The following is a 27,992-nucleotide window of genomic DNA, read 5'->3' as shown; positions in this document are numbered from 1 at the left end:
TTGATAGGTTTGGTGACATAACCCCAACACCTTCAGCTTTATCTCTTGCTGATCTTTTTGTTTGTTTTAATAGCTAACCCTGTTCAGTTTTTGTTAGTTCTAAAGCACTTTTTTCTACAAAAGTGGCTCCAGTATAATTTAACTGATTGGGTTGCCTTTTGTGATGCTGTACTTTAAGCACTTCATAGATGGTATCTCTCATCATCATTTGAGTCTATTTAGAAAATTATGTTTCAGTTTCATAGGTGTTGTACTAGGCTAATGGCCCTGGAGCCTTTACAAGCCTAGCCCATAGGATTACCCTGGCATTGTGCTACCCAACAGTAGTTCCCAGTGCCTCTATCAAGTAGCACCATTGGAGTGATCTCTGGGGTTAATTTTCTATTTCCCATCAACTCATCAAGATTTTTATTGAAGAGGACCAGTGAGGTGCTCTGCTTGACATGTATGGGAAGTCTATTCCATAGTGTGGGCAGTCTATGGGTTATGAACCTGTCCCTCCAGCATGTTTTCTTGATTGTGGTAATGAGGTTAAGGTCTCTGGAGCATGTGGTGCTGAAAGATTGGGATTTCTTTAGATGTAGCATTTCTAACAGGGCTGGGTCAGATATGGTTTTGTAGGTCAAGCAGAAATCGTCTCTAAGTAGGCAATATGAGACAGAGAATAGTTGGAGTTTTTTGAGTCTGTCGATATTGGACAAGAGTTTAAGGCCTAGGATCCTCTTTGTGAGGTACTTTTGTGGCCTCTCCAGTTGTTACAGGTGTCTAGTGAGGTACATGCCAAATGGGGCATTGTACTCGATGACTGACCTAATGAGGGAAGAGTAGAGTGAGACAATGACCTCTTTCTTCCTAGATGCAAAACCCTTAGTAATGAGATGTGCCTCATAGAAGGGCTTTCTGACCACAGTAGCAATGTGGTGGTCAAAAGAGAGGTTGCTGTCAACCTGTGTTCCCAAGATCTCTTATAACACCTTCTATGTTCAGTGGACTATTGATGTGGTAATTCATGGGAACCAAGTTTTTCCAAAAGGGGGTGGCGACACATTTTTTGACATTAAGCTTAAGACCATGGTTCTGACACCAGTTGTTGGACTCAGTGAGGCCTTTCTGCAGGATGTCAACATCACTTGGGGAGTTAATAATAGCTCCCAATTTGCAGTTATCTACAAACTTTGTCAGTCAGAGCCCTTTCGTGTTGGCCTGGACTTCAGAGAAGTAGATACCAAACAGGAGAGGACCCAGGACCGAACCCTGTGGGATTCTATTCATGATAGGTCAGCACTCTGACTTGGAGTAAGCTACTTTCACACTGTGGGTTCTATCTGTGAGCCAGTTTGCAACCCACCTAGTGATAGAGGGGTTGATGCCAAGCTTAGTGAGTTTTTCTATGATCCCTGAGTAGGGAATGGTATCAAAGGCCTTGGCCAGATGAAGGTAGGCTGTATGAACCACCTTGCCTTCATCCACAGCTCTGGTAACTGACTCAAAGAAGTCAACTAGGTTGTGCAGGCATGACCTTCTCTTCACAAAACCAAACTGTGTGGGATCCAAAGTTTGGAGAGTCCCTATATCCTTGTTTATTAGGTCCATGATGATGCATTCCATAGCTTTGCATATCAGACTAATCAAGCTAATGGGGCGATAGTTCCTGGGGTCTGTAGTCGCTCCTCCTTTGTGAAGAGTGATGACTTTAGCAGTACACCATTTGGCAGGGACAAAGTCTGAGGTGATGCTGTGATTGAACAGGGAACACAGGTGTGCAGGCATGACCTTCTCTTCACAAAACCAAACTGTGTGGGATCCAAAGTTTGGAGAGTCCCTATATCCTTGTTTATTAGGTCCATGATGATGCATTCCATAGCTTTGCATATCAGACTAATCAAGCTAATGGGGCGATAGTTCCTGGGGTCTGTAGTCGCTCCTCCTTTGTGAAGAGTGATGACTTTAGCAGTACACCATTTGACAGGGACAAAGTCTGAGGTGATGCTGTGATTGAACAGGGAACACAGGTGTGGTGCCAGTTCACTCTGTAGTTCATGTAGAACACAGACAGGGATATTGTCAGGTCCCATAAGAGCTGTATTCTTGGTCTGGGATAGTGCTGTTTTAACCTAAGCAGCAGTAATACTGGGTGCCTGGCAATCTACTGGTATTGTCATTGGTCCTTTGGGGGGAAATGAGAGGAGTAAAGCTGGAAATGAATCTGTCGGCCAGTATATTGGCAATATCTGTTTGCTCGGTATAGGAGGTACCATTGTGCAGTAGCTCAGAGAAAATCTGGGTATTGCTGTGGAGATTCTTTATATAACTATAGAAGGCCTTGTGGTTGTCTTTACTATCTGCTGCAATTCAGTTTTCATAACTAGCTTTAGAGGATTTGTTGAGGCTGATAAGGGAGTTTTTCCAGTCTTGGGACTTCACCTTATTCTGCATCAGTTTCTTCCTTCTGTTGTAGAGTTTGTTTATGGCAGGGGACCACCAGATTGGCTTCTGTTTTTTGGAGGAGAGTGTCTTGGTTCTATTGGTTATGGCAAGATCCATGCATTTGTGTACGTGTTCATACAGAGAATTGGTGTATGATTAGGTGGTCATGCAACTATTCTCCATTTGCATGGGTGCCATGAAGTTATCCACCTCTGTTTTTAGGAGCCCAAAGTTAGCTTTGGAGAAGTTTTCATGGTGGTTACCTTTGTGGGGGGTGGGGGGTGGGTGGGAGGGATATGGATTTCCAAGGCGATTAGTTTGTGGTCAGATCTAACCAAGAAGGAGTTGACTAATGGTGTAGAGCAAAGGTCGACCATGTTAGTAATGACCAGGTCAAGGATGTTGCTACCTCTAGTGGGGGTAAGAATGAGCTGGTCCAGGGCATTGGAATTAATTGATTCCAGGAAACATTGGGCAAGTGTATTGGTGTATGAGTAGTTTTCCCAGTTGATGGAGGGGTAGTTGAAGTCGCCCAGTATGAGAGTGTTAGGTTGGACTCTAATATTCTCCAGGGTGCTTAGGAAAGTGGAGTGAGAGTCTTGGGACATGGTTGAGGATCTATAGCAGGCTATGACCTGAGTCGCTGTCTTATCCAATGTTAGCTGCACCAGAAGTATCTCTAATGAGTTATGTAGGACTACCAGTCTGGAGGTATGTGCATTCTTTATGAATATGGAAACACTACCACCTTTGGAGCTTCAGTCCAAGTTCTGGGGCTGAATGGTGTGGAATGAGTTATAGCCTGGTAGTGCAGGGGTGCTTTCTGCTACTTTGAACCTGGTTTCTGATACAGCACAAATGTCGATGGTCTCCATTTTGAGGAGTGCTTTGAATAAGTGCAATTTGAGATTTAGACTTCTAGCACTGAGTAGCATGACCCTCAGATTGCCTTTGTTTGTAGCTGTTATGGTGGTAATTTGGTCTTTGGAACACCACCTAAAAAAGGCAGTATAGGGGTGGCAAGAGCCTTGGCCAGTATAAAGAAGTCCAAGTGTGACAGATGCAGGCCATCTCTGGCAAAGTATCGAGGTCTGTCAATAATGTCATCCCAGGCAGACAGATACTGGATCCCCTTAGAATGACACCAGAAACTTAGCCAGTTGTTGAAATCAATAATTTTCTGCTTGTACTGTAATATAATTCTGGGTGATAGTAGGATGCTGCTTAGGGCTAGGGTCATATCTGCCTGAGCTACATAATCCAAGAGCTCCTCCTTGTCTCTTTTCATGCAGTCCAGGGAGGTATGTCTCAGGTCATTCACACCCACATGTACAATGACAGAATCATATCTGTACCTGTTGTTGAGGGACCTGAGTGAGTGCATTATGTGGCAGATCCTGGCACCTGACAGGCAGCTGACTGTTACTTTCTCCTTTTTCAACCCAGTGAGTGGGACATCAGTGTGCCTCACTATCAAGTCACGTATGACTAGTGTGTTGGGCATGCTGTTTTGCCTTAGGGGCTTTGGTTGAGTGGCATGCTGTTTAGGAGAGTTATGTGTCTCGTGATTTGTGTTGTAGTGGTCGAGTTTGCTTCTGCTTTGGGGGTCTTTGCTGTTTGGGTAGAATTTTATTGAGAACCTCCACGAAGGTGGGTGGGTGGTTTGTGTTTTTATGTGAAGGTTCAAGATGGTTTCCACTTGTATAAAACCTCCTAGAAAATAATGTCTTTGTATTCAGTATTAGTTGCCTTTCTCATTGTAATCCTGTATTTTACTGCATGAACATTTTGAGCTGTAGTCGCATTGTCATTCTGCTTCAGAGCAGCAAAGGATGACTTGCAAAAATGCTTTACCTTCTTATTCTACTGGGCCAGTGGCTTACATTTCCTTTATAGTTTAATTTTTTGTGTGCTTTTTCCCTCTCATTAATGGTGGCTTAATTTTAGACAGAGTTTTCTAAGCTTGCTGGTACCACCAATTATGCAAGATGTAAGCTTCTGTATCGAGGCAGGGTCTTCTATTCTCTGGGTCCTATTTATTGGTTCTTGATTACACTGAGAATGACAGACAGCTCAAGCCATTGCAGTTCTCCCCTCCTTCTCAGTCTAACACATTCATAGGTCCTAACTTGGCTACTGCTCTGTGACAATCTTACAAAGTCAAGCCTCACATTACGATGGCAAGTTTTAGCCCTTATATTTTGCAAACAAAAAATTCAGAGATGAGATGAAGAAGGATGTAAAGGGAGGGACAATTACATGTTTCCCTTATCCCTGAGGGGTAGAGGTGCTAAACCATGGTGAGTCTAGGTTACCCAACCATTTATCTAAAGTGCATTTGAAAGGGATAAGAGAAGTATGTTGCTTTATGTGGAGTGGAAAACAGTTCCATAGATACAGTATTCTCTGTGATACAAACCTATCCCTCCAACACATTCTATTTATTTAGCAAGAGACTGGCATCCATTGGTCAGATGTTTATTTTACTACTGGACATGTGAATGTATTTCTTCATTCCCTCAGCTACCACAAAGCACTGTTTAGCAAGTGTACAAAATGGTGACCATTTGTTTTTTACTGTCCAAGCTTCAGATACAGATTAATATGCTGCTGTGAAGCAGCACACTTGTTTTTCAGTGGGCATTACCTGTACATTAGCACGTTGCTGGATAACCTTTGTTTTCCAGTCAGGGAGGTGATGTACAAGTCACTTATTCTCTAAAGTGAAATGACACTTAGACACAAGAGACAAGGATGATAGACTTAAGATGGGTATTAGAAAGCAGGATATGTTCACAGGAAATATGAATTTGCTAAGACCAGATGGAGAGATTTGAAGCTCTACATAAGAGAAATACCATGGAATGGCTCAGATCATGGACTATGAGGCAATAGCTCCATCTGATTATAGCAGTGGTAGATGGGATCATGGATGTTCAGGTAAAGAGACTATGTCTGCCAAGACCATGTCACAGTGTGATATATTGACTGAGTAATGATAAAACACAATGTGAGCGATGAAGTCTTGGGATTTTAAGACAATAGGTTATGGTGAACTGGAAAGACTACCTCTTGGCTGTCCAGGTTTTCACAGTATGTCCAGATTTTTGGCTGATATTTTTGGTCTGTTCCTCTTAACATTTGTGGTTTTCTGGGAATATCTAAGGAGTGAAGTCACTTATTAGTGACATACATTTGAGTTTCAAACTTCAAGTCTCTCAAAAAGCTGCTAGAGTAACATTGTTTTTTTAACATACATTTTCTAAGTTTAGAAAAGCAATATTTAAAACATGTCCCTATTTTTGGACCTTTGTTCTCCCCACTTTGTCAGGTTTTGTTCAAATTTCTTGCTCTAAGAGGTTGAGAGGTATGAGAAAGAGAGTCAAATATGAGTCAGAGTCTGAAGGCAAACATTTGGAGTAATCAAGCTCTGGGAGAGAGTCTGGGATTGTATACTCAGGGCTATGGACAAGGATTTGAAAAAGGGGCAAAAAGTCAAAAAAAGGAGAAGGCCAGAATGGCTAAGTAGAAGTGAATAGTTACCAGTCAGGGAAAAGATAAGATTTACAAGAGACTGGAAAAATTAGGTAAGGAGGTCAAGGATGCACAGTACAAAGATACAAGCAGAATAGCAGCAAAATGTCATGGAAATTAAAGCATCAAGGAGGGGTCAAGATTTTCCAGTGCCAAAATAAGGAAAGTGACTGGGTCAGTTCTGTACCCAGCATTCTCCAATATCAAAATAAGGAAAGTGACTGGATCAGTTCTGTACCCATCATTCTCCAGTGTTGGAATAAGGAAAGCAACTGGGTCAGTTCTGTACCCAGAATTCTCCAATGTCAAAATAAGGAAAGTGATTGGATCAATTCCGTACCCAGCATTCTCCAATGTCAGAATAAGGAAAGTGACTGGGTCAGTTCTGTACCCAGCATTCTCCAATGTCAAAAAAAGGAAAGTGATTGGATCAATTCCGTACCCAGCATTCTCCAATGTCAGAATAAGGAAAGTGACTGGGTCAGTTCTGTACCCAGCATTTTGCAGTGCCAAAATAAGGAAAGTGACTGGGTCAGTTCTGTACCCAGCATTCTCCAGTGTCAAAAAAAGGAAATTAACTAAGTCAGTACTATACCCAGCATTCTCCAATTTCAGAAAAGGAAAGTGACTGGTGTAATGCTGCAGGGTCAGTCCTGTATGCATCACTCCCTAATGTGTTGTTACAGACAAGTCTGTGGTAATAGAGATTCTAATAATGCCAAGGTTCTTACAGCATTAGAAAATAGGGGAAAGTACAAATGAATATATGCAAATGGTGGTTAAATGGGTTGAAAGGGGCAATTGAGGTTTGTTGCAGGCAAATACAAATTATTGCATTTGGTGTCAGATAATGTACTGTGAGTTATCAGCTCGGTGAACACAAGTGTGTTCAATAACAAATGATCTGGGGGTGTTACATTTCCAGACTAGAGCACCAAAAGCAGAGTGAGCAGTCAGTGACCATAGCAAGTGGTTTGCACATTAATATCTTCAAGTGAGTAGTTTCCAGAAGCAGCAGGATTATCCCTGGTTGTGGCATTTTCTCTTCATGGAACTAAAAGAGTAATTGGACAAGCCACACAATACGTACTGTGTTTAGTTCTAGAAGGTTCACAATATATACTGTGTGTGTAGTTCTGGAAGCTACACAGTTTGTGTTGTGTGATTCTGGAAGTGGTACAAGTAGAAAGGCCTCCGGCTGCTGGAAGGAGTACAGAGGAACACTGCCTGAAGGGTGTATGGGATAGAGAGGAAGGATATGATCACAGACGAGAGATGATAGTGCTCTTCTCACTAGAAACCAATTGAGACAGAGGTATATGATATATGTTCACAAGATCATGTCAGCAAGATGAGAAGAGGCACAGAATAAAGGAAGGGGCAGATGGAGTAGATTGCAGAAACTATCTTTTCCCTTTGCCTGCCAGGTGACTTCTTCAAAAATGGGTTTTGCACCCATGGAACAAGTTACCAGAATGAGTGATAAGGGAATTCAGAGAGCAATTCAAGAGAAAATAGGACAAATGAGATTGAAGGCAGGGATTGGAGTGTGGTATGGTGTAAATGGACTTAACAGTAGGACACAGTAAGCCTACTACTTATCAAACAAGTATACCATACAGTAAAATAAACTGGAAAGGTACATTTATACCTAGTGAGTCTCACCTGATACATAGATGTGTACATAAATATGTGGTGGTTGACAGTCCTTCAGTAATCTGAGTAATACTTAATTCATAAGTCACTCTTGAATCCATATAACAGAGCTGACAAAAGAACTGATTTTTAACATATTTATTAATTTCTAGTTTAAGCTGTGATATAGATATTAATACATTGATAGAAGAGAAAACAAACCAAATTGACATCTTTCATGTAATAGCCACGTGTTTTGTTTGTAGACAATCATTCCCTCCAAAAATACATACATGGCTGCTCATGCCTCCTTCTGATTATCATTCTGAATGTACTGCTCCCTGAAATCCATTTATTTCTATGTAATTTGCACCTTCTACTTTCTAAAGATCCCATCTCTAGTTCTTTCTTTTATCTCGTTACATTATTCAATGCTTTAGTTTTACTTGGCTTAGATTTAGTTTTCCATTATCTAGTAATCGCTTTTTGGCAGCCAGTAGCAATAAACTTAATAAGGCCATACTCTGCCTAGACAATGCAGATCCTGTGTCCCAGCTCAAAAGAATAATTTCCTTAGTTATAATGGCTTGCTCCTCCACTGTTTCTGACAAAGTACTCTATCTATATGGAATGTTTTGAAAGTCTGTGAAAGATGGGAGTTGTAAAGCTTGTGGGAGAGGAATAAGTCCTGCCCATCTTTTTTCTTGTTAATTAGAATTTTTATCTCTTGCAAAATGCATTGTGATAAAGAACTGAGATGAGCCGAGTTGCTCTGTTTCAATGAAACAGATGAATATTCTATGCATTACATGACCCAGTACACCTGCATATTTTTTTGCTTATGCCATTTTTTCTTAAGTGGATTAAAGGATATCTATCCCTTTTTCAAAATCTGTCTGATAGGGATCTGCACATGGTAAAAAGGAATATTATTCCGATCATCAGAATGTATTCAAATTTAACTTAATAACACTCCCTCCATCTTTCTGCCTGTCTAGAGTTTCCCTCCCTCATAAAGAATGGCTGCTGGCACATTTACAGACTGCCTTAAATGGAGTTATGAGCTATGATTTTAAACAAACTTCTAAGGCCTCCCTTGTATGAAGTAATATGCATGATTATTTTCATTTTTAAAGTACCTGGGTTTTGGTTTGCCTATAAGATTTTTTTAAGATGACTTAGTTGTAAATTATTTCATGTAAACCTGGTGTTGCTTTCTTATTAACAGAGTCCTGCATTTTGAAGGAATTTAATTTAATGTAGTCTTCCTGCCAAGTCTACTCAAAGAAGTGTAAAAGGCTTAAATATTTTTATCTCTATTTCTTTATCAAAATTGTGTATATCTTAGTTGACAGATAAGGATTGTAAAAAGTCTTCAGGTGTACATTTAACTCCATTGTTCTGGAATAATGTATTTTTTTCTTAACTTTTCTATTGTTAATGATTTTTGCCTTCAGTATAAAGTAATCCAGAATGTTGGGCTCACAAACCATTTTTTAGACTGTGAGTAAGGTAAGGACCGCATTTTGATAATACAGATATAAAGTCTCAGGCATGTGTATCCATACAAGTAATGTCTGGAAATCACAGCTCTGATCCCAGTGTTCCTTATCAACAGGCTGACACATAGCCAAGTCTCTTTCCCCCAAACATACATAAGGCAGGCAACTTCCAAATTGAACAGAAGTTCAGGAAAAAAATCTATATGGGTAAAGACATATTCTGTTATCTGAAAGTAATCCAGAAACAACTGCTGCAGCTATCATGGGAGCACAAGTACCACCCACAGCAACCTGGGGCCCCTATTCCTCTTCCACCTATCATGGGAGCACAAGTACCACCCACAGCAACCTGGGGGCCCTATTCCTCTTCCACCTATCATGGGAGCACAAGTACCACCCACAGCAACCTGGGGCCCCTATTCCTCTCCTCATTTCTGTGCTTCTGGTCATCTCAATCATTTGCTGCAATAAACATTTCTGACTCTTGTGTGCTCCAAACACTGATCTCTTGCCTTTCATAAGTACTAGCAGTGTTGGTGGAAAAGCTATGCACAACACAGTTCCTCTTTTCTTTAATTTTCTACTCACTAGGCCAAGCATCCTCCTTCCCATCTCCCTCCATCTCTTATGCAAGTCCGAGAAGAAATCTTGTTGTCTTCTCAATGCTTCACATTTCTCATCCTGTTCACTTGTTCTGGTATCAGTAACCTAATGAAATACAAATGGGACTGGCATATATTATGGCACGTTTGACCCACTATCACTTGTTCCTCTCATTCTGTCAACCTGAAGTACAGGTCAACACTAAGGGACTCTGGCTAACAAAGTTTGCAGATGACTGCAAACTGGGAGCCATTATTGAATCCCCAAATTATGTGGATACTCTACAAAAGGGCCTTACAGAAACAGATGCTTGGTGCCAGAGCCATGGGCTCAAGCTCAATGCCAAGAAATGTATTGTTATCCCCTTTGGGAAAAAACATGTATCCATGAATTACTATATAGATGGCAGTACACTAAACACAGAAAGTGTGATAAGAGACTTAGGGACACAGGTGGACAGTGGTCTCACCTTCGATAACCACATCGCCACAACAGTCAGGAAATCCTTCTATGTGGCACACCTCATCACGAAGGGCTTTTCATCCAGAAAGAAGGGGGTCATTGTCCCACTGTACTCATCCCTCATTAGACCCATTATAGAATACAACGCCCCATTTGGTATGTACCTCTCAAGACATCTGCAACAACTGGAAAGGCCTCAGAAATACCTCACTAAAAGAATCACAGGCCTAAAGCGGATGCCCTACGCTGACCGCCTTAAAAAACTCCAGCTATACTCTGTCACATATCGTCTACTCAGAGGCGATCTCTGCTTAACATACAAGGCCATGTCAAACCCAGAGCTGTTGGACATGCTACACTTAAAGAAATCCCAATCCCTCAGAGCTACATGCTCCAGGGATCTAAGCCTTGTCATCACAATAAACAAAACATGCTGGAGGGATAGATTCCTGACCCAGAGACTCCCCAGACTCTGGAATAGATTGCCCATACATGTCAAGCAGAGTGCCTCTTTGGACCTCTTCAAGAAGAACCTTGACAATTGGATGGGAGAAAGGAAATTCACCCCAGGGATCACGTCAGTCGCCCTGCTAGACAGGGGTCCAGGAAAGTAAATAACGTGGGAAGAAATAGCCAGGGAATTGTTATGGCTAGGCTTGTATAGGCCCTAGGGCTGATAGCCTAGTACCAACCTATGAACCTATGAACTCTCTTAGTCTCAATGTCCATACATGTAGGTAGTGTGAACACACTCTATCTTCCTAATGAAGACTTTCATTACACTTTCTGTTAGATTACCCATAGCCCAACAAACCAATTTCTTTACTCTTCATGCTCCATTTTCTATTTTGTTCATGTTTCATTTCAGATGCTGAAATTTCTCTGCTGATATCTCTTAATAGTGTTTTTTTTTCTCTTTTTCTTCTCTTGCCACTCTCCCTGCCCCCTTTCACTATCTGAATGTAATGCATTTTGTTTCCTTTCTTGGGGATTATAATTGATCCAGCTGCCTGTGAAACTAGATTGTGAGCCCTAATGCTTTATCCACTGTACCTTCCACCTTTTTTATATTGTACCCATTTGTCATTAAGCATCATCCACCTTTTAAAACTTCAGACTACTCACTTGTAACTTAAATTTGCTCTTTCTATCACTTTTATTTCAAACAGGTTTGGTCAGTGTATGGAACTGAACTCACTGTTGTTAAGCTGACAGTATTCTAAATGCTTGTTGTGCTCTCCCCATGTGTTACAGGGTTGCTGTTGTCTGTAATGTATGTGTGTTGAGGGTGGGACTTTATTTCTAATTAAACATCAGGTATATGTCTGGTTCATATGATATAACGTGTTCCATATGTAAAGGACATTATGCTAAGAACCTTGCTGATGCATGCTGGTTCTTTTATATTGCAGGTGTGGAGAACTCCTATAACCAGATCCTTTTTTTGTTGTTACAATAATGTATTTTATGGTACTTCACAGATTTACATATCATTTTACTAGCAGTTTGTCACAACACAACTGAGTGTTAATCTGAGCTGTTACAAGGGGAAGCAAAAAAAAAATTGCTTTGGGAAAAGTTTGTATTTATGATCACGATGAACTAAGCAAATTTGTTCTTTCTTTCATTCAAAAATATTGTATTTAGTAGCACAAGCTTCTAAGAGACAGCATTATTTCAGGATGACACTTGGATTGTAGGAAAAGGAATGCAAACAATAGTTAAGTGATAACTAACCTTTGTGCCATCTCTTTATTAAGTTGTGTATTTTTTTCTGATGCATATACTAATCTGTAATGGTTCACCTTCTGTTACTTGAGCTGATAGGTGTTGGCAATTTATAGATTTTTCTAGACAGATAAGAAAGCTAACTATGGAAAATATAAATATCTTCTGCACTTCAGCTATTAAAATAGTATAATTTTTAACATCACTCTGCTATCTAGGTCATGAGTTCAGTGGCACTGATGCAAGCAGGCCACGTTACCAAAGTTCAATAACAAACACTAGTAGTGGAGTAGCTGCTATGTTGTCAGTGGATAACAGAAAGTATAGCAAAGTGCATACTAGGTTGGAGTGGTGACAGGTCCCCAGAAGAAGGGACGTGCTACGGTAGAGGTGGAACATGGCCCTTAAATGCCTGGCAGGGTGGGGCCCCAGAATAGGCACACCACAACAGATAGTGACATTTGTGTCACAAGTCCATACACCATAAATGGGCCTAGAACTAATATGGGGAGGTAGGTCTCAAACATCTGTTAGTCTACAGTATGGAAGTCTCTCTCCAAGTAACCCAACTCCCACCTCTGACTACAGCAGGGGAATGAGTGGGTTAACTCAGTGACTGGAAAGGAGAGCTGATGGTCAGTGGGGCTAACACTGTGTACCTAATTTAATGCAACTAAATCTATCCCCTTACCTAGTCCTAACTCAGAAATACTAGAGCAGGAAAGACAAAAGTTCAATAAAAACATCAGAATGAAGTCTTAGCTTGAGGGTTTACCTTAAGAAATGTATCCTAACAATCTAGCACATTCCTTCCTTGAGTTATACAGCAGATTTGGTAATTGTTGTTACATTTATCACTTAATGTGGAATTTGGAACTAGAATTCATATAGTTCTGATCAGATTCATAAGTAAGTGTGGGGCAAAGGAGGTGCCTGTACTGGGCACAAGCTGTTAGATGGCACAAATGTCATCTGCTGATGGTGCAGATGTGAAACATTGTCATTGCTTTATGAAGTTGTGAGGCTATCGTGGCTTCATAAATTAATCCCAATACTGAATTTGTAGTGATGCTGAATTAACTGTAACAATCTGCTGGTTATGTCTGTAGCAAGTAGCTTGCTGCAGTTTTGGAGCAGAGGAACATTTTTTCTTTTTCTTTTTGTTGCTTCCGTACTCAAAGTGGAGGGGAGCATTGTACGGGGAACTGCACACGGTACCAGAAAACCTACCTGTAGTTCTGGTTATGCTATTCAGCATCATAGTAATGTGTATGTATGTATATATGTATGCATGTAGATGTAGATATAGATATTAATATAGATATAGATACACTGTACTGACAGGGTCACAAATACTGACTACAACACTTGTTAAATTATACCAATGTTTATATGCTGTGTCTCTCATCTTACCATTCGTTTTTATTTTACTGTGTTGCAGAGAGAACAAAAAGAAAACCAAACAAAAATGCAGACTCCCAGGTGAGACTTATTTAATTACTGAGCAATGCCATTGTGTTCCTCTTGACATTTTCTGTTTCTTCACACAAGATTCTGTAGGACACAATTGCTTCTGATTTTTGTGACAAGCAGTTCTGTCCCATTGTAATTGTGCTGCTTGCTTTAAACAGGCAGCTTCATAGGATATCCTCTATGGGTTATTCTCTGAATGCATACTTTCGGTAGCTCATAGTATAAAATGTGTGCTGTGTACTTATGAAGCATGCGAGGCAGTACGTGCACGTGCACACACACACACACACACACACACACACACACACACACACACACACACACACATATATATACACACACACACACACACACACACACACACACACACACACACACACACACACACACACACACACACACACACACACACACACACACACACACACACACACATATATATATATATATATATATATATATATACACACACACACACACACACACACACACTCACACACACACACATGTGCAAATACCCAGTGCCATTTTGAAGGAGCAGCTATGGACTGAGCATGTAAGATATTAGTCATTAGCTGTATACAAGTTATTCAAGTCAATAGTCAACAGTAGTAATGAGCTAGTATGAAATAAAGCTGCTTGAACAGAACCCATGAAGGCTCATTTATTCATGTCCTAGACATGAAAGCAACATGGTGTCAACCAGGATCAAAGACAGAAGAATATTCAGAGCCATGAGGTGTAAAGACGAAGGTAAAACTGAGAGAAAAGAGCACAAGCATAGCCAGATCAAAAATAAGGTAATGAGAAGTAACACAAACTGTTTACTCAATACAAAAGGCAATAAAGGGGCTTTACAAGGATACAAACTGCATTATCAGGCAAGCAGAAAGTATGAAAAGTTTGTTAACTTAAGAAAATGTTTAAGATAAAAGTATGCGATAGAATGACTAACTATAAAGCAAAATTAGTATGTTTAAAGCAGAACAAGTCTGTTCCAGGCAAAGTTGGGCATGGTTAGATTAAAACTAACAAGAAAAGTATATTGGTTAAAAAAGAGTTTAAATGAGCAATACAAATATAATAAAGAAAAATAAAGGGCACACTGAGCAAAATAAAGCAGGGGGACTGTATGTGTTTTGGCAAAGTGCTGTATTTGGGCATAACTATGACTATGTATTGTGTCAAGGGTATAACTAGAGTTATTTGAAGTATCTCAAAGTGTGTGCTTATTACTGTGCAGGGGCAGCTCGTGCTATAGGACTGCAGCCCCCCCACCTAAAGAAAGAAGAAAATCCCCCCAACTGTACAAAAGAAAGATCCCCCCCACCTGTACAAGAAAATTAAAAAAAAAAATTGTGAGTCCCAGAACTCCACGCATGCATGCTTGGAGTTCCTGAGTACTCACAGAACTCCAGACTGCTATGTTAGGCATTCCGGCTAGAGGAGAAAGGCATTCTCGCGGAGCCCAAACCAGAAACCAGCTGTTAGCACGTGCGGGCTGAGGAGGGGAAGAAACCAGAAGAAGAGGACTAGACAGGAGCTTGTTTTCAGGCGGAATTAGCTGCTGTGAAATGGAAGACTGGAAGAAACCAGCAGAAGAGGAGCTTGTTTTCAGGGGGAATTAGCTGCTGTGAAACAGAAGACTGGATCATTTTCAGGGGGCATTAGCTGCCATGAAATGGAAGACTGGATCACCTACCAGGGTCTGCAGGTTTTGTGTGTGTGTGTGTGTGTGTGTGTGTGTGTGTGTGTGTGTGTGTGTTTAATATGCCCCAGTTGCTGTATACTGGTGGCTAGAGACAACACATGGTGGTAGGTAGAGAATAATCGGGCTTGAACCCTGTACCTTGGGTGCAGGTGGCAAGGGCCTGAATTCCCTACCCACCACATTTGTAAAAAATCTGTAGATGTTTGCCTCATATTTGTTTTGTTCTTCATAAAATCTGTGGTTTCTGTGTGTTTGTTTTTCTTTGCAAAGTCAGTAGTGCTGTGGTGCACTGGTAGCATTGTTGCCTGACAGCTACAGGTTCTCTGGTTTGATTCTTGGCTGGGGTGCCTTTGGTGTAGAGTTTGCATGTCCTCCCATCTTATAAAGAACATGTGTCGGGAGTATTTCTCCCTGCTCTGCTGAAAATTGGCTTTTGTTACAAATCAGACTTTCCCGGTTAACAAATGTTAAATAAAAATAACAGGCATTTGAATTTCAGACTTCATATTCTTCAGAAAGTACATGGTAACATCAAACCTTTTATCCTAGCAATTTTCTAAGTATATAACATGGATATTTGAAATTTGTTCCTATTTTTGGGACTGTATTTTGCCATTATTGGCTTTGTCCAGTTTTTTTTGTGCTAAGAGGTTGACAGCTATGGTGAGAGCTGAATTCACTAAATGGTAGCCATTTAAGTTTCAGTCTTCCTCTCTTTCACAAAACAGATCATTTGGTATAGTGGTATATTGCACTGACTGTTTTGCACAGGGTCCCCTGGGTTCAAGACTTGGCAGTGAAATGTATGGTGGTAACACAGCATTTTATTCTAGCAACTTTCCAGCATTATACAAGCAATGTTTAAAATGTATCCCTGGTTTTTGGGCTTTTGTACCCCCCCCCCATAAATGTTGGCTTTTTCCAGATTTCTTGCACTGCAAAGTTCAGAGATACAGTTGAGTGTCGAGTAGATTTTACACGGAGCTGAGAGCTACAGGGGAACAAAAGTTTAGTGCTGCTTATGCTGAGTCTGCTTGCATTGTTAATAGCACAACAGGTAGTGTACTTGCTTTTGATGCAGAAGGCTGTGGATTCTACTCCACAGTAGGTAGATGCATTGCTGATACTGTACTGTGTTGTGAAGGGGTGGATGCTGCAGTCCTTTTTGGTGAAGATACCTAGTAACTATGAATTTGTTATCAGTTTGCCATCCATTCCCTATTGCAATATTAATAGCTTATCATTTTTTTAATGCAACATAGGCAATTTATTCCTCAAGGGCAACAGACACTTTATTTGTAGATGAAACAATGACATATAAAGTTGTTTGCTAGCAGCAACATCTTCATTAGTTATAGATTTCTTTAATGTGGAATTATTTAGATGACTTTTACTTCTTCAGAGTGTGCATATTTACTGATACTGGTGGACTGCAGAAGTTTGAGTAGACTTTTGTATGATGGAAATATTTTGAATTGGGCAGTTTTGTCATTAATGGTACATGCATTTTGTTTTATTGTTTACTGGAAAAATGTTCAAAACAATAAATTTAAAATGCCGTCTAACAACTGCACTGTATTGTACAAGGAATATAATTTAATGCAATTAGGAAGGTGTATCAAAAAGCACATGTATGTTTTGTGTTCAAGGGGCCTATGACTTTGAAAACAGCCCAAAGTTAATCTTTATCTGCCACTGGCAAAATGTATTTTCTTTGAATGTGGATTTCAATGCTGTCTCAATGAATGTGAGTTTCAAGGGCAGAAAAGTTTTAATGCTAAGTTTATTTTCATTGTGAGACTGGATTGCTTTGTTTAGCAGATATCTATTAAAGTTTGTGCTGTAAAATGCAAAATAAAACTTTCAAATGAAATCCAAATCATTGCAGAAATAAACCAGTATGTAAATTACAGTGTTTATTGTAAATGGGGCGAAATAACCAAGGAATGGAACACTGGAATGGCTGCAGGGGGGAGGCTCCATTCGACCATGATTTTGTGAAGGGGGGAAGGGCAGCAAACTCATAGATGGCCCCAACTGAACTATACCTTTCAACTGTCCAGATTTTTGCAGACTGAATAGATTTTTGTTTCTTGTTTTTGGTTTGTTCCTCATAAAATTTGTGGTTTTCTGGCAAATCATTTAGGAATGAAATCACTAAATGACAGACATTGAGTTTCAGATGTCATAACCTTCAGAAAAATCCATGCTAAAGCAAGACCTGTTATTCTATTATCTGCCTTGTTTATACAAGAACAATTTTTAGTACTGTTTGTATGTTTCCCCCAATATATTTGGCCTTGTCCAGATTTCTTGCATTAAGAGGTTGAGAGGTACATGCAAATAAATTGCTTTATAGAATTAGGAATATCCAAACCTCTCAACTGTCCCCAATTTTGGTTCAAAATGTTGCTCTCTCCCTAATAATCCCTCTGCAAAATGGCGATTTTGGAAGAAAACGTGGAGGGTTTACAATTACAAATAGCTGTAATTATTAGATTTATAGATTACTTTTATTTCAGAAATGCATGTAGATGCTCTTATTTTGTCAGTTGCTCAAGTTAACAGTACTAATATTAAAAAGGTGTCCCTTCTTTGACAGGTTCCCAGCTGTTGTTGTTGTTGTCTTTTGGCTTTTCCCGGTTAGGGGTCACCACAGCTGAACTCCGGTCTGCTAATGATTAGCAGTAGATTTTCACGGTGCTGAGTTGCCAGCTCGATGCCCAACCTTCAACAAAGGCACGCCCATTCACGCATGTCTTTCGGAACGCCACTCGACCCACGGGGAGGACATGCAGACTCCACACAGAAGGCACTCCCCACACACTAGCTGAGAATCGAATGGGAGAACCTATTGCTGTGAGGCAACAACACTACCGCTGCACCACCGCGGATTATTGTGTGGCAATTTTATATTTTTGCATCACATTTTTGGTTTGTTTTTCATAAAATTGCAGTTTTCTGGCAAATTAGTGGCAACTCATTAAAGATTGAAGTTAGAAAATAATGGCAGACATTTGAGTTTCAGATTTCATACCCTTCAGAAAGTTCATACTAATGCAAGACCTACTACTTTCTAAGTTTATAAGAGCAATATTTGAAAACTGTCCTTATTTTTGGGCCTGTGTCCCACTTCTATGTATGGCTTTGTCCAGATTTCTTGCTGTGAGGAATGAGTGTCAGAGCCATCACTGTCAGACAGAGACATTTCAAATAGTGACATACTTGTTACACCCCTCTCCCCATTGTAGTGGCTTTGGATGTGTCTAAGCAAGGCAAGGAGCAGTTATGCAGTGTAAGTGTGCAGAGTATTCCCCCATCCAAGGTAGACTACAAGTACGACCGTGGCTTTTCATCTGTCCTTGATTTTGCAGAATGTTCTGGTTTTCTGTCACATTTTTATACTGTTGATTTATGCTTCTTCTTATTCAAAAAATGCATGCTGTCGCAGTGCCCTGTTGCTCTATGTTTAAGTAGCAATGCTTTAATGACCATCAGGTAAGCTTGTCGGAGATTGTAAGATGCAAGTAAGCCTTAATAAGCATACTGTTAAAGAATTACCAACATTGAAAGCCTTTTCGTTGTTGCCATACAGAGAAAATTTACATAACTAGGTAACGTATAAGCCTTAGGTATTGAAATGCATATGACAGTATTTGTAATAAAGGACAGGATTACAGTATTTTCAGTAGCTCATTACATTTGTTAGGGACTTGCAGTCATCTTTGCAGGCTTTACCCATTAACTAAATAGAATGCCAATCTATCATGTGTGGTCCATAACTTGTGAAGTAATTCTTTAAGCAGTTTATCTTGAGCTTGCTTCTTGTTTGCTGCTCATTTTTTTACATTAATCATGTCTTTCCCATGAAACAAGTAGATAGTTGTTGTCAGGCAGCAGGTCTTTTTTGGATAAGAAACATTTTTACAAGTGGGGGTAACACAGAAATTGCTACTTTCAACATGTTACTTGGTAATTTTATAAAGCTGAATATAAATTATAATTAGAACTGCAGTGCAAGGAGAAGTGGTTTGAGTTGAGTGTTGCTTATTTTTTTTATTTTTATACTTAATTCTGACTGGCATTCCAGTAATGTATTTAAAAAGTAATTTTTTTTTTCATGCATCACAACCTTTGTGTTTCCATCTAAATATTAAGTAAGTTGTCATGTAGCCAATGCATTGAAATATTTTTCTTCTACACTTCATTTTGTCTTGATTAGACTTTTGTAATGATGGTTTGACACCCAGGGCAGCATATTTAATTAAAGTCCCAGTTGTTGTAGTTTTGAGGATAGCCCCACCCCTTTCTGGCTGGCCACACCCCATTTCCATTGGCCCCACCCATTCAGCTGTCTCCTGCTTTAATTTGAAGTCACCAGCCACCACTGTTACTGTGCATGTATTTCAGAGAGTCTATTGTGTGCAAAGTGCAACTACTTCATGTAATACAGTCAAAGCATAGCCATTTCGAAGTTTCTTGTGCTAGGTGTGTCAATTTGCAAAGTGCCGCCATTACAGAGTGCTTCTTCTACTGTAAAGTGTTGCCTAGTAAGGTACCATCATTTGGGGATATTTCAGTGTGCTGTTTGCAGTTATTCACAAAGTGCAACTACTTTGAAAAATTATTGAGTTTAATGCAACAGATGATTGATTTCTTCGTATTGTGCATTTACTTTGCATGTTTCTTACACTGATTGGTGTTTTCTTACAAAATACAACATTACAAGAGTATTACAGTGCTTGTGAGTTATTCAGTCACATCATAATGTTCTTTAATGTTTCTTAAAATGATAATAAATTATGTTAGCAAATGATGATAAATGATTTTAGCATTTCTACCTTTACTGATAATATTCCAAAAGTACCAAAACGCTTGAGAAGTTTATTTCACAAAGTCCAGTTAAGTACTATAAGTTTGTTTATTTGGATAATTCCAAAAAGCCCAACAAAGGAAGAAGTTCAGAGTACAAAGGCATCTGACAATTACTGACATTAATTCTGGCATATGTGCATGTGTGTATGTTTATGTCCGTTTGCAAAATGCTTCACTGCGATGTGTTAAATGTGTTAATATGGCAGATGGATTTTGAAAACACTTACAACTTGCATTTGATCAGAATACTCCACAGAACTGGAGAATATCTGAGCGAGAGTACAATATTTTTATACAAGCAGCTTATGCAGATAGAGATGCATGCACAAGGGCATTCATTTTGCTATACCTAGCTAAAGTCCATAGAAAGAGAGTGTTCATTTGTGTATGCACCATCAGTATATGAAGGAGAGGGTGCAGACTGCCATATTGTTGTACAAGATCAAGGGAAGATCTTGAGTGTCTGAAATGCAAGTTCAGAGAAATGTGTAACCCACAGATGAATATTACATTAGAGAGGCATTTGTTTTACATGAGAGATCAGAAACCAGGGGAAACATTTGCAGCTTGTATAACAGACTTGAGAAACAGAGCTAGGATGTGTTGGCTTGGTGATTTAAAAGATGAGCTGATAAAGTACAGGCTTGTATGTGGTATTAGCAGTGCTGCTGTGAGAAAATGTTTAACTTTGTGACAGTGATTTAACATTGAACAAGGCTATAGAGATTTGTCAAATCCATGAGGTGACAGAAAAACCGCAAGTATGCTTGTGAGTAACAAAAACATGGTTTCAGTTGGTTCCAGAGCACACTTAGACAGTATGCAGCACATAGCAAATAAGAGTAGGCCTAAGCACATGGCAGCTATAGGGTTTCCGAAGAAGGCATGCAGCTTTCCAGAAAGTTATAAGAAAGATGTAAGCTCCAACACCAGCTCAGTGCAGTATAAGCATGAATCAACAAAACCTAAATCTAGCTTTACTGTCAACTGTTGCAATTGTGGTGTGAATCCTAAGTCTAAAAGAGTGAAGGCCTTAGCATATGGTCAGCAATATTACAAGTGTAAAAAATTGAATCATTTCCAAAAGTTTTGCAAATTAAGTAAGCCTCACACAGTTGTAAAGAATGGTCACACAAAAAAAGCAAGTTGATCAAGTAGAGCTGAAGCAGTCATCTTTTTATGTGGATGGTGTATCAGTGCTTGGTGAAAGAGTTGATGCAGTAAACATATTAACAAGAAGTGAAGTATTTAGTACTGTCTGGATTAATGGAAAATCCACAGAGCTCAAAGTAGATACTGGTTCAAAGTGTAATGTTATATCAGCAAACACATTGGCTAGAGTGAGAGCTAATCAACAACTCAATGTAACCAATAGTGCGAGACTTGCTGCTTATGGAGGTGAAGAAATTCAAACCGAAGATTCAGTGATGCTTTCATGTTATTTGGCTGAGAACTGTTACTACATGTTATTCTATATAGTCTGAAGACCAGTGCAATCTTTATTGGGTCTCAAAGATAGTTTGAGAATGAATCTTTCTTTTGCAAAAGAAGTTAATCACATAAGTGCATTTCTGAGTTCTAATTTTTCAGAAGCCATTTTCTCAGAGTATGCTGATGTTTTTGATGACAAATTGGGAAAACATCCAGTTGTGTATTCCACAAAGTTAGACCCAGAGGTCACACCAGTAATCAAATCTGCAAGAAGAGTTCCAATAGTGATGCTAGATAAAGTTGAAGCTCCGTTGGATAAAATGGTGCAGCAAGGTGTGATTTGTCCATTTACAGAACCAACAGAATGAGTGTCGTCCATGGTAGTGGCTCACAAAAAAGGCTCAGATGAAGTCAGAATATGCATTGACTCAAGAGATCTGAACAAAGCATTAAAAAGACCGTATCATCCAATACGCACAATTGAAGTGGTTGCAGCTCTGCTACCAAATGCCACTATATTTTCTGTTTTGGATGCAAAGAGTTCATTTTGGCAAGTGATGCTTAATCGCAAATCCTCATTTCCAACTACTTTTGGTACTTTGTCAGATACAGATTCCTAAGGATGCCATTTGGAATAAATTCTGCAAGTCTTCCAGTGTGCAATGGAGCAACTTTTTTCAAGTTATCCCTGTGCCATAATAGTAGATGATTTGTTGGTTGGAGGCAATGATGAAGCAGAGCATGACAGAAACCTAAAGAACATTCTAGACAGAGCATGTAAAGTAAACTTGAAGCTCAATCATCTGAAGTGCAAATTCAGACTTCCAGTTACATATGTAGGACATTTGTTTACTAGTACAGGCTTGTGACCACATCCGACCAAACAAGCAGCTATTCTTGAAATGTGAGCACCAGATAATGTGCAAGCTCTACAGCGTTTTCTGGGATATGGTCAATTATTTAGGCAAATTTATACCAAACTTCAGTAAGTTGACAACATCTTTAAGAGAGATCATATGCAAAAATGTTGCTTGGTCATGGTTAGAACATCATCAGAAGGCATTTGAAGACATTAAGCAGAAAACTGCCACCTCACCTACATTAAGATACTATGATGTGAACAAACCAGTTACTCTTTCCTGTGATCCTTCAGAATTTGGTCTAGGCAAAGTTATACTTCAAAACAGCACCATTAGCCTATGCATCTATAACACTAATGCAAATTGAGATGCAGTATTCTCAAATTGAAAATGAACTGTTGGCAATAGTATTTGCATGCTCCAAGTTTCATGATTACATTTATGGTTGAGATATTCAGATTGAAACAGATCATCAACCTCTATTTACTATTTTAAAGAAGTCTATGCATTCTGCTCCAGTGGGATTACAAAGAATGGTGCTCAAATTGCAAAAGTACAATTTAAAATTGGTTTACACTAAAAGCAAATTGCTTTATCTGGCTGATACTTTATCTAGCTCTCCCAGGATTATGACAGAACAGCTTACTACAGAAACTTTTGACTTTGATGTAATGTCAGTGTGCAATTTTTTCCACCACTAGACGTGATGAGCTAAGAGATCATACTCAGACTGATCCAATTTTGCAGAAGCCCAATCACTGTATTAATGTTGTATGGCCATCAAAGCAATCTAATATATCACCTGAACTGCAAATGTATTTTCCTTAGTGAGATGAATTGTTGATGGAGGATGGCACTGCTTTCAAAGGTACTAAAATTATTGTTCCTGCTTCCTTATAACAAGAATACATCCAGATTTTGTATTGTGGTCACCCAGGAACCACATCCACTAAGAGAAGAGCCCAAGAATTAGTATTTTGGCTATCATTACCAAATACACTGATAGAGTTCTTTCTACTTGTTCAGTATGCAATAGTACCAGATCCATTTGTAAAGAGAACCACTTCAACTAAGTCAAGTTCCTGAACTACCTTGGTCTACTGTAGCAACTAATATTTTTGAGTGGAACAATCAACACTACTTAGTTTTTGTAGACTCTTATTTAAATTAGTTTGAGATTGATCTACTACCTAACCAAACCTCAACTGCTGTTATTACCAAGTTGAAATGCATTTCTTAGTTCATGATAGTCCACACAAACTTTTTTTCTGACAGTGGTAGTCAATTTACTGGCCAGTTGTTTCAGAAATTTGCAAAAGTATATGACTTTGTACATGTCACTAGTAGCGCTGAATATCATCAGTCCAATGGTCCAGCTGAAAGAGCAGTACAGAGTGCAAAGCAATTACTTGAAAGATCAAAGAGCGACAATAATGATATGTTCTTGAATTTGCTTAATCTCAGAAACATACCTCATGATGATATTCTTGGCTTACTGGCTCAAAGACTAATTTCCAGATAAACTAGAAGTATGCTATTTATTTCTTCAAGTTTGTTGCAGCCTAAGTCAAAGAACACTAAAACCATCAAGGCTCAACCATTTAAGAAGCGTAATATCCTGAAATCTACTTACAACCAATTGAGCAGATTACTTCATCCATTCAGGGAAGGAGAGACAGTATGACTTCAGAAGACAACAAAAGGATTTGATTGAATAGTACAGATTATAGGCATCTGTGTTGAGATGAGATCTTACTTAGTAAATTCCAAAGGAGGAATCACAGGCATCTTCTTCATGTACCAGAATCATCGTCATCATTGCAGTCACAACATTGTATCTGTGATGCGGGCACTAAATCGAAGAATGAGTCAGATACTATTTCCAGACCAGAATGTGTTCAGAATTCTGACTCCATTCCAGAAAGTGATTCGAACATTCCACAGATTAATCACTTTACAGAAACTGTTCCATTTGCTAAAATTAACACTCCATTTTATGTCACACAATATGGACAGATATCTAAAACAATTGTGAAATATACAGCAACGTGGACTTGAAAGTACATACCTATATGTTTGAATATTGCATAATGCATGACTAAAAATATACCTGTGATTTCTGCATGCCAGTCTCAGAACAAATGCATGGTCTATTTCTCAAAGTGGGAGAATGTAGATCATAGTATAAAATGTGCAATGTGTCTTTAAGAAGTATGCGAGGCTGTAAGTGCATGTATATATTCCACACGTGCAAATACCTAGTGTCATTTTGAAGGAGCAGCTAGTGAGTGAGCATGCAAGATCTTAATCATTTGTTGTATACAAGTTAGTCAAGATAGAGTCAATAATCAACAGTAATAATGTGTTTATATGAAATAAAGCTAGTTGAATAGAACCCATGAAGACTCATTTATTCATGCCCTAGACATGAAAGCAACACCTTCTATGCAGGTTTAATTTCATTCTATTATTAGCTAAATTAAGTGCACAGTGTAAATCCTTCATCAGTGATATAGCAGTACATTACACAAGTAAAACAGTGGTTTAGGTCCCTTTGACAGGAAGAGTATGTGCAGAACTTCGCAGTTGAAAATAATTCCCAATACTTTATGTATTTTCCAGTTGATTAAAAGTAAAACATAGTGGTTTAGGTCCCTTTGCCAAGAAGAATATGTGCAGAGGTTTGCAGATGAAAATAATTTGAAATTCTTTATGTATTTTCTAGTTGATTAACTTTATCTACTTCACATTTCCTTCACAACTGGCATGGACCTCTCTCTGTAGCCATTTACAGACCATTTTTCTGTCACACCACCAGTAAAACCATAGTAAAAACAGAACAGGACAGGAAATAAGCAAACCATAAATGGTAGAGAGGCTTCCAGTATTAGGGAGAAATGCCATAAATCAATTCTAATTACACATCTAAGATAATACAACCATTTATGAAGTAGACATCTTCTTAGCTTGTAAATTTATAAGCACATTAGAGTTATTTAATTGTATCTGTTCATTCATATATTACTTCCTATTAATTGGAACGTAATGTCCATGTTTCATTATGGTTGCAAATACAGGTCTTGGAGATGATTATAGTAAGTATGGGGTCTCTGTGTTAATGACTCATCAGACAGTTTCTTTAAACTGGTAAGAACAACAGTATACGGATGAGTAAGAGTTACAACAGGTACAGCTGTTAACCTCTTACCTCCAGAATCAGGAAACAAGCCAAAATAATCAAGGGTAAAAGGTCTCAAATCAAAGACTGCTTAGTACTAAATGACTTTAAAAGATGATAGAATAGGCATAGGAAGGGTTGAATTAGCAAGTATTTTCAGTGGTAAATGATGTGATTGTCATTATTTGTTGACTTAATTTCACATTTTGCAAGGATTCATCAAATTTAAGAGGATCCAGACAAGATCAGTGAAGTCTTTAAAATCAGGGACACTACATTGTGGCAGAACTTCTCAACACAGATTGTCAGGTGTGAGGTGTTTGAAGTCATTGTGATATATTTTGTGTGCATTTTATTTAATATGTAAATAAGCTGGATCACAAGGATCCTTTTACATTCACAGCCTAGTCAAGAGTAGTAATAAAAACAGCACTGGGAATAAGTTATAATATGCTTTAAAAAAACACAATTGTGACAGAATATTAACAACAAAAATAGTAAAGCAAAAATAAACCAATACTAAGATACAGGTGAAACTCTCAGTGATAAACTGATGCACTTTCAACAAGACTAGAATTCACTTGTCAAAATGTATATTTAAAAATACGGATTGGTTAGTTAATTAGTCAACTGATTGTCATCATCAAAAATAATTTAAAAAGAGATTAAAAGCAATAAATGCACAAACAACTAAAAATTACTAAAACTTTCATATACTTGGAATAACATAAAACATGCAACTGTTAATCACTTTCATTCCATACTTGGAACTTCATCAGCCCAAGTCACAACAATTCAAAATGCAATTAAATAAACTTCTAAAACCACATGACTTCTACCTTAATGAGTTAATCCTTTGGTTTTCAATACAATTTTGAAGTTCTCCCTATCATTCATTCCAGGAGAACTGCAAGCATTTAATCTTACTTGCCAACAATGCTCTTTCTAGTCAAGCTAATCTTCAGTAAATAAAGAAATAAATACATTTTGTTTACCTCTTTCATATGCATCTGTCAAACATGTTTTGCTAAGCCATTACTTAGCTCCATTTTTCTACACCCCATAAATGTTCATAAATTCTCATGTGCAACTCCCTAACAGTTCTACCAGTGTAAAATGCAGGACACAGTCCACATAGTGCAATATAAATTACAAACTTAGATTTACACTTGTATTTGTTCAATAATTTAATTTCATAATTTCTTGCTGTTAAATATATTCTATTACTCTCTAAAATATACATACAAAAATTACAGCTTCAGCACATGGACAATCCTTTATTCTGTTCCATAATATTTCTTTTGGTAAAACTATTCCTAAGGAAATGTTCTTTTAAGTTTTTGCCGCTTTTAGATGCAAAAACAGGGTTATCACCAATAATACTTTTTAATTCTTGAAAATTCATATGCAATCTCCAGTTATTTACATCGTTAGGGAGTAGACCCACTATCCCTGATAGAGTTTCTTTGGGAGTGGTGCCTAAATGAACTGTCAGCAATGTAGCTAACCTTGATAGTATGGACAGTTTTGTTTGGAATTGTCTCAGTGGGCCATTGAATCCTTTTATTGACGAAGGGTGAAATCTAGATGTCAATGTACCAAACTTGACTGCAGAATTGAATTTATTAATCTTGAAAAGAATTTGCTGAAACTTAAAAGACTCAGTGGGACATTATGTTTTTTGAAGCTTGCTTGGCTATGAAGAGAGTCCCCAGAGGGCTGAGAGTGTTATGAACACTGGCAGGTGAGAGGCTTTCCAGTGATTTAGTGGATGCATGGAAAGCACTGAAAGAAAGCACAGGTCTCCAGTATGTCCAGTTATTGATGGAACATAAATGGACTTCAGCAGGTTTAAGCAATGCCAGTCACTTTCTACAACGATTTAAAAGGGTCAGCCTCAATGGACAATTTTGAGAATACACTAGAAAGAATTTTAGAGAAGGTTTCAGCAGAAAATGAAATTCAGAAGAAACATAAAATGAAAAAAGTTTTTAACAAATAAGAGAGTCTATGATAAAATAGCCAACTCTGTGTTAGCCAAATTCAGCAGTTCTAAGGATACATCAGAAGGAGGGGTGCAATGGGCATCCAATAATGGGATGCATGCTTGTACTAATGATGTTTTCAGTATTGATGGAAGTAAAAGAACTGCAAAAAGGATGAGAACAAATTCCAGGGAAGATTCTGATGTCTGTAGAGAAAGAGATACACAAGGTCAATAAAGATATATGAAGCAAGGCTTTCGGCAAATAAACTTTCAGCAAGGCATCCAGCAAAATTTCCAGCAGGGTTATCAGAATATATAAGTTTACCAGGATGGAGGAACAGGAAAAATAATTTGGGAGCAGATAGCAGTTCAAACTCCACGATGCCAGTACCAAAATTTTAAAGAAAAGTCATAGTACAAAAATTGCAATCAAAACAATTACCAAAACAATTTTTGATGCAACAACAATTATGTGAATACAATGAGTACAAAAACATAAGTTCTCCTTTTGCCACTGAAGGTACTGTAGCTAACTTCTTTAAAGTTATTCTTCTGCCTGGAACAGTTTTAAATAATGACCATTTAA

The 27,992-nt window shown here is 38.6% G+C and overlaps 1 protein-coding gene across 1 annotated transcript in view; it reads left to right on the top strand.

Moving 5' to 3' along the window:
- Nucleotides 1-27,992, top strand: part of LOC122810896 (natural cytotoxicity triggering receptor 3-like) — a 125,520-nt gene that overhangs the window by 73,176 nt on the left and 24,352 nt on the right. The window contains exon 6 of the mRNA XM_044082439.1: nt 13,333-13,373. Within this exon, the coding sequence (XP_043938374.1) occupies nt 13,333-13,373 (41 nt within the window). The remainder of the gene's footprint in view (nt 1-13,332; nt 13,374-27,992) is intronic.

This window comes from Protopterus annectens, chromosome 9.part0 (genome assembly GCF_019279795.1).
Source record: "Protopterus annectens isolate FY-2018-M chromosome 9.part0, PAN1.0, whole genome shotgun sequence".
Lineage (NCBI taxonomy): Eukaryota > Metazoa > Chordata > Ceratodontiformes > Protopteridae > Protopterus > Protopterus annectens.
The sequence above is the reverse complement of the archived record's forward strand: the minus strand, read 5'-3'. Positions and strand labels throughout refer to the sequence as shown.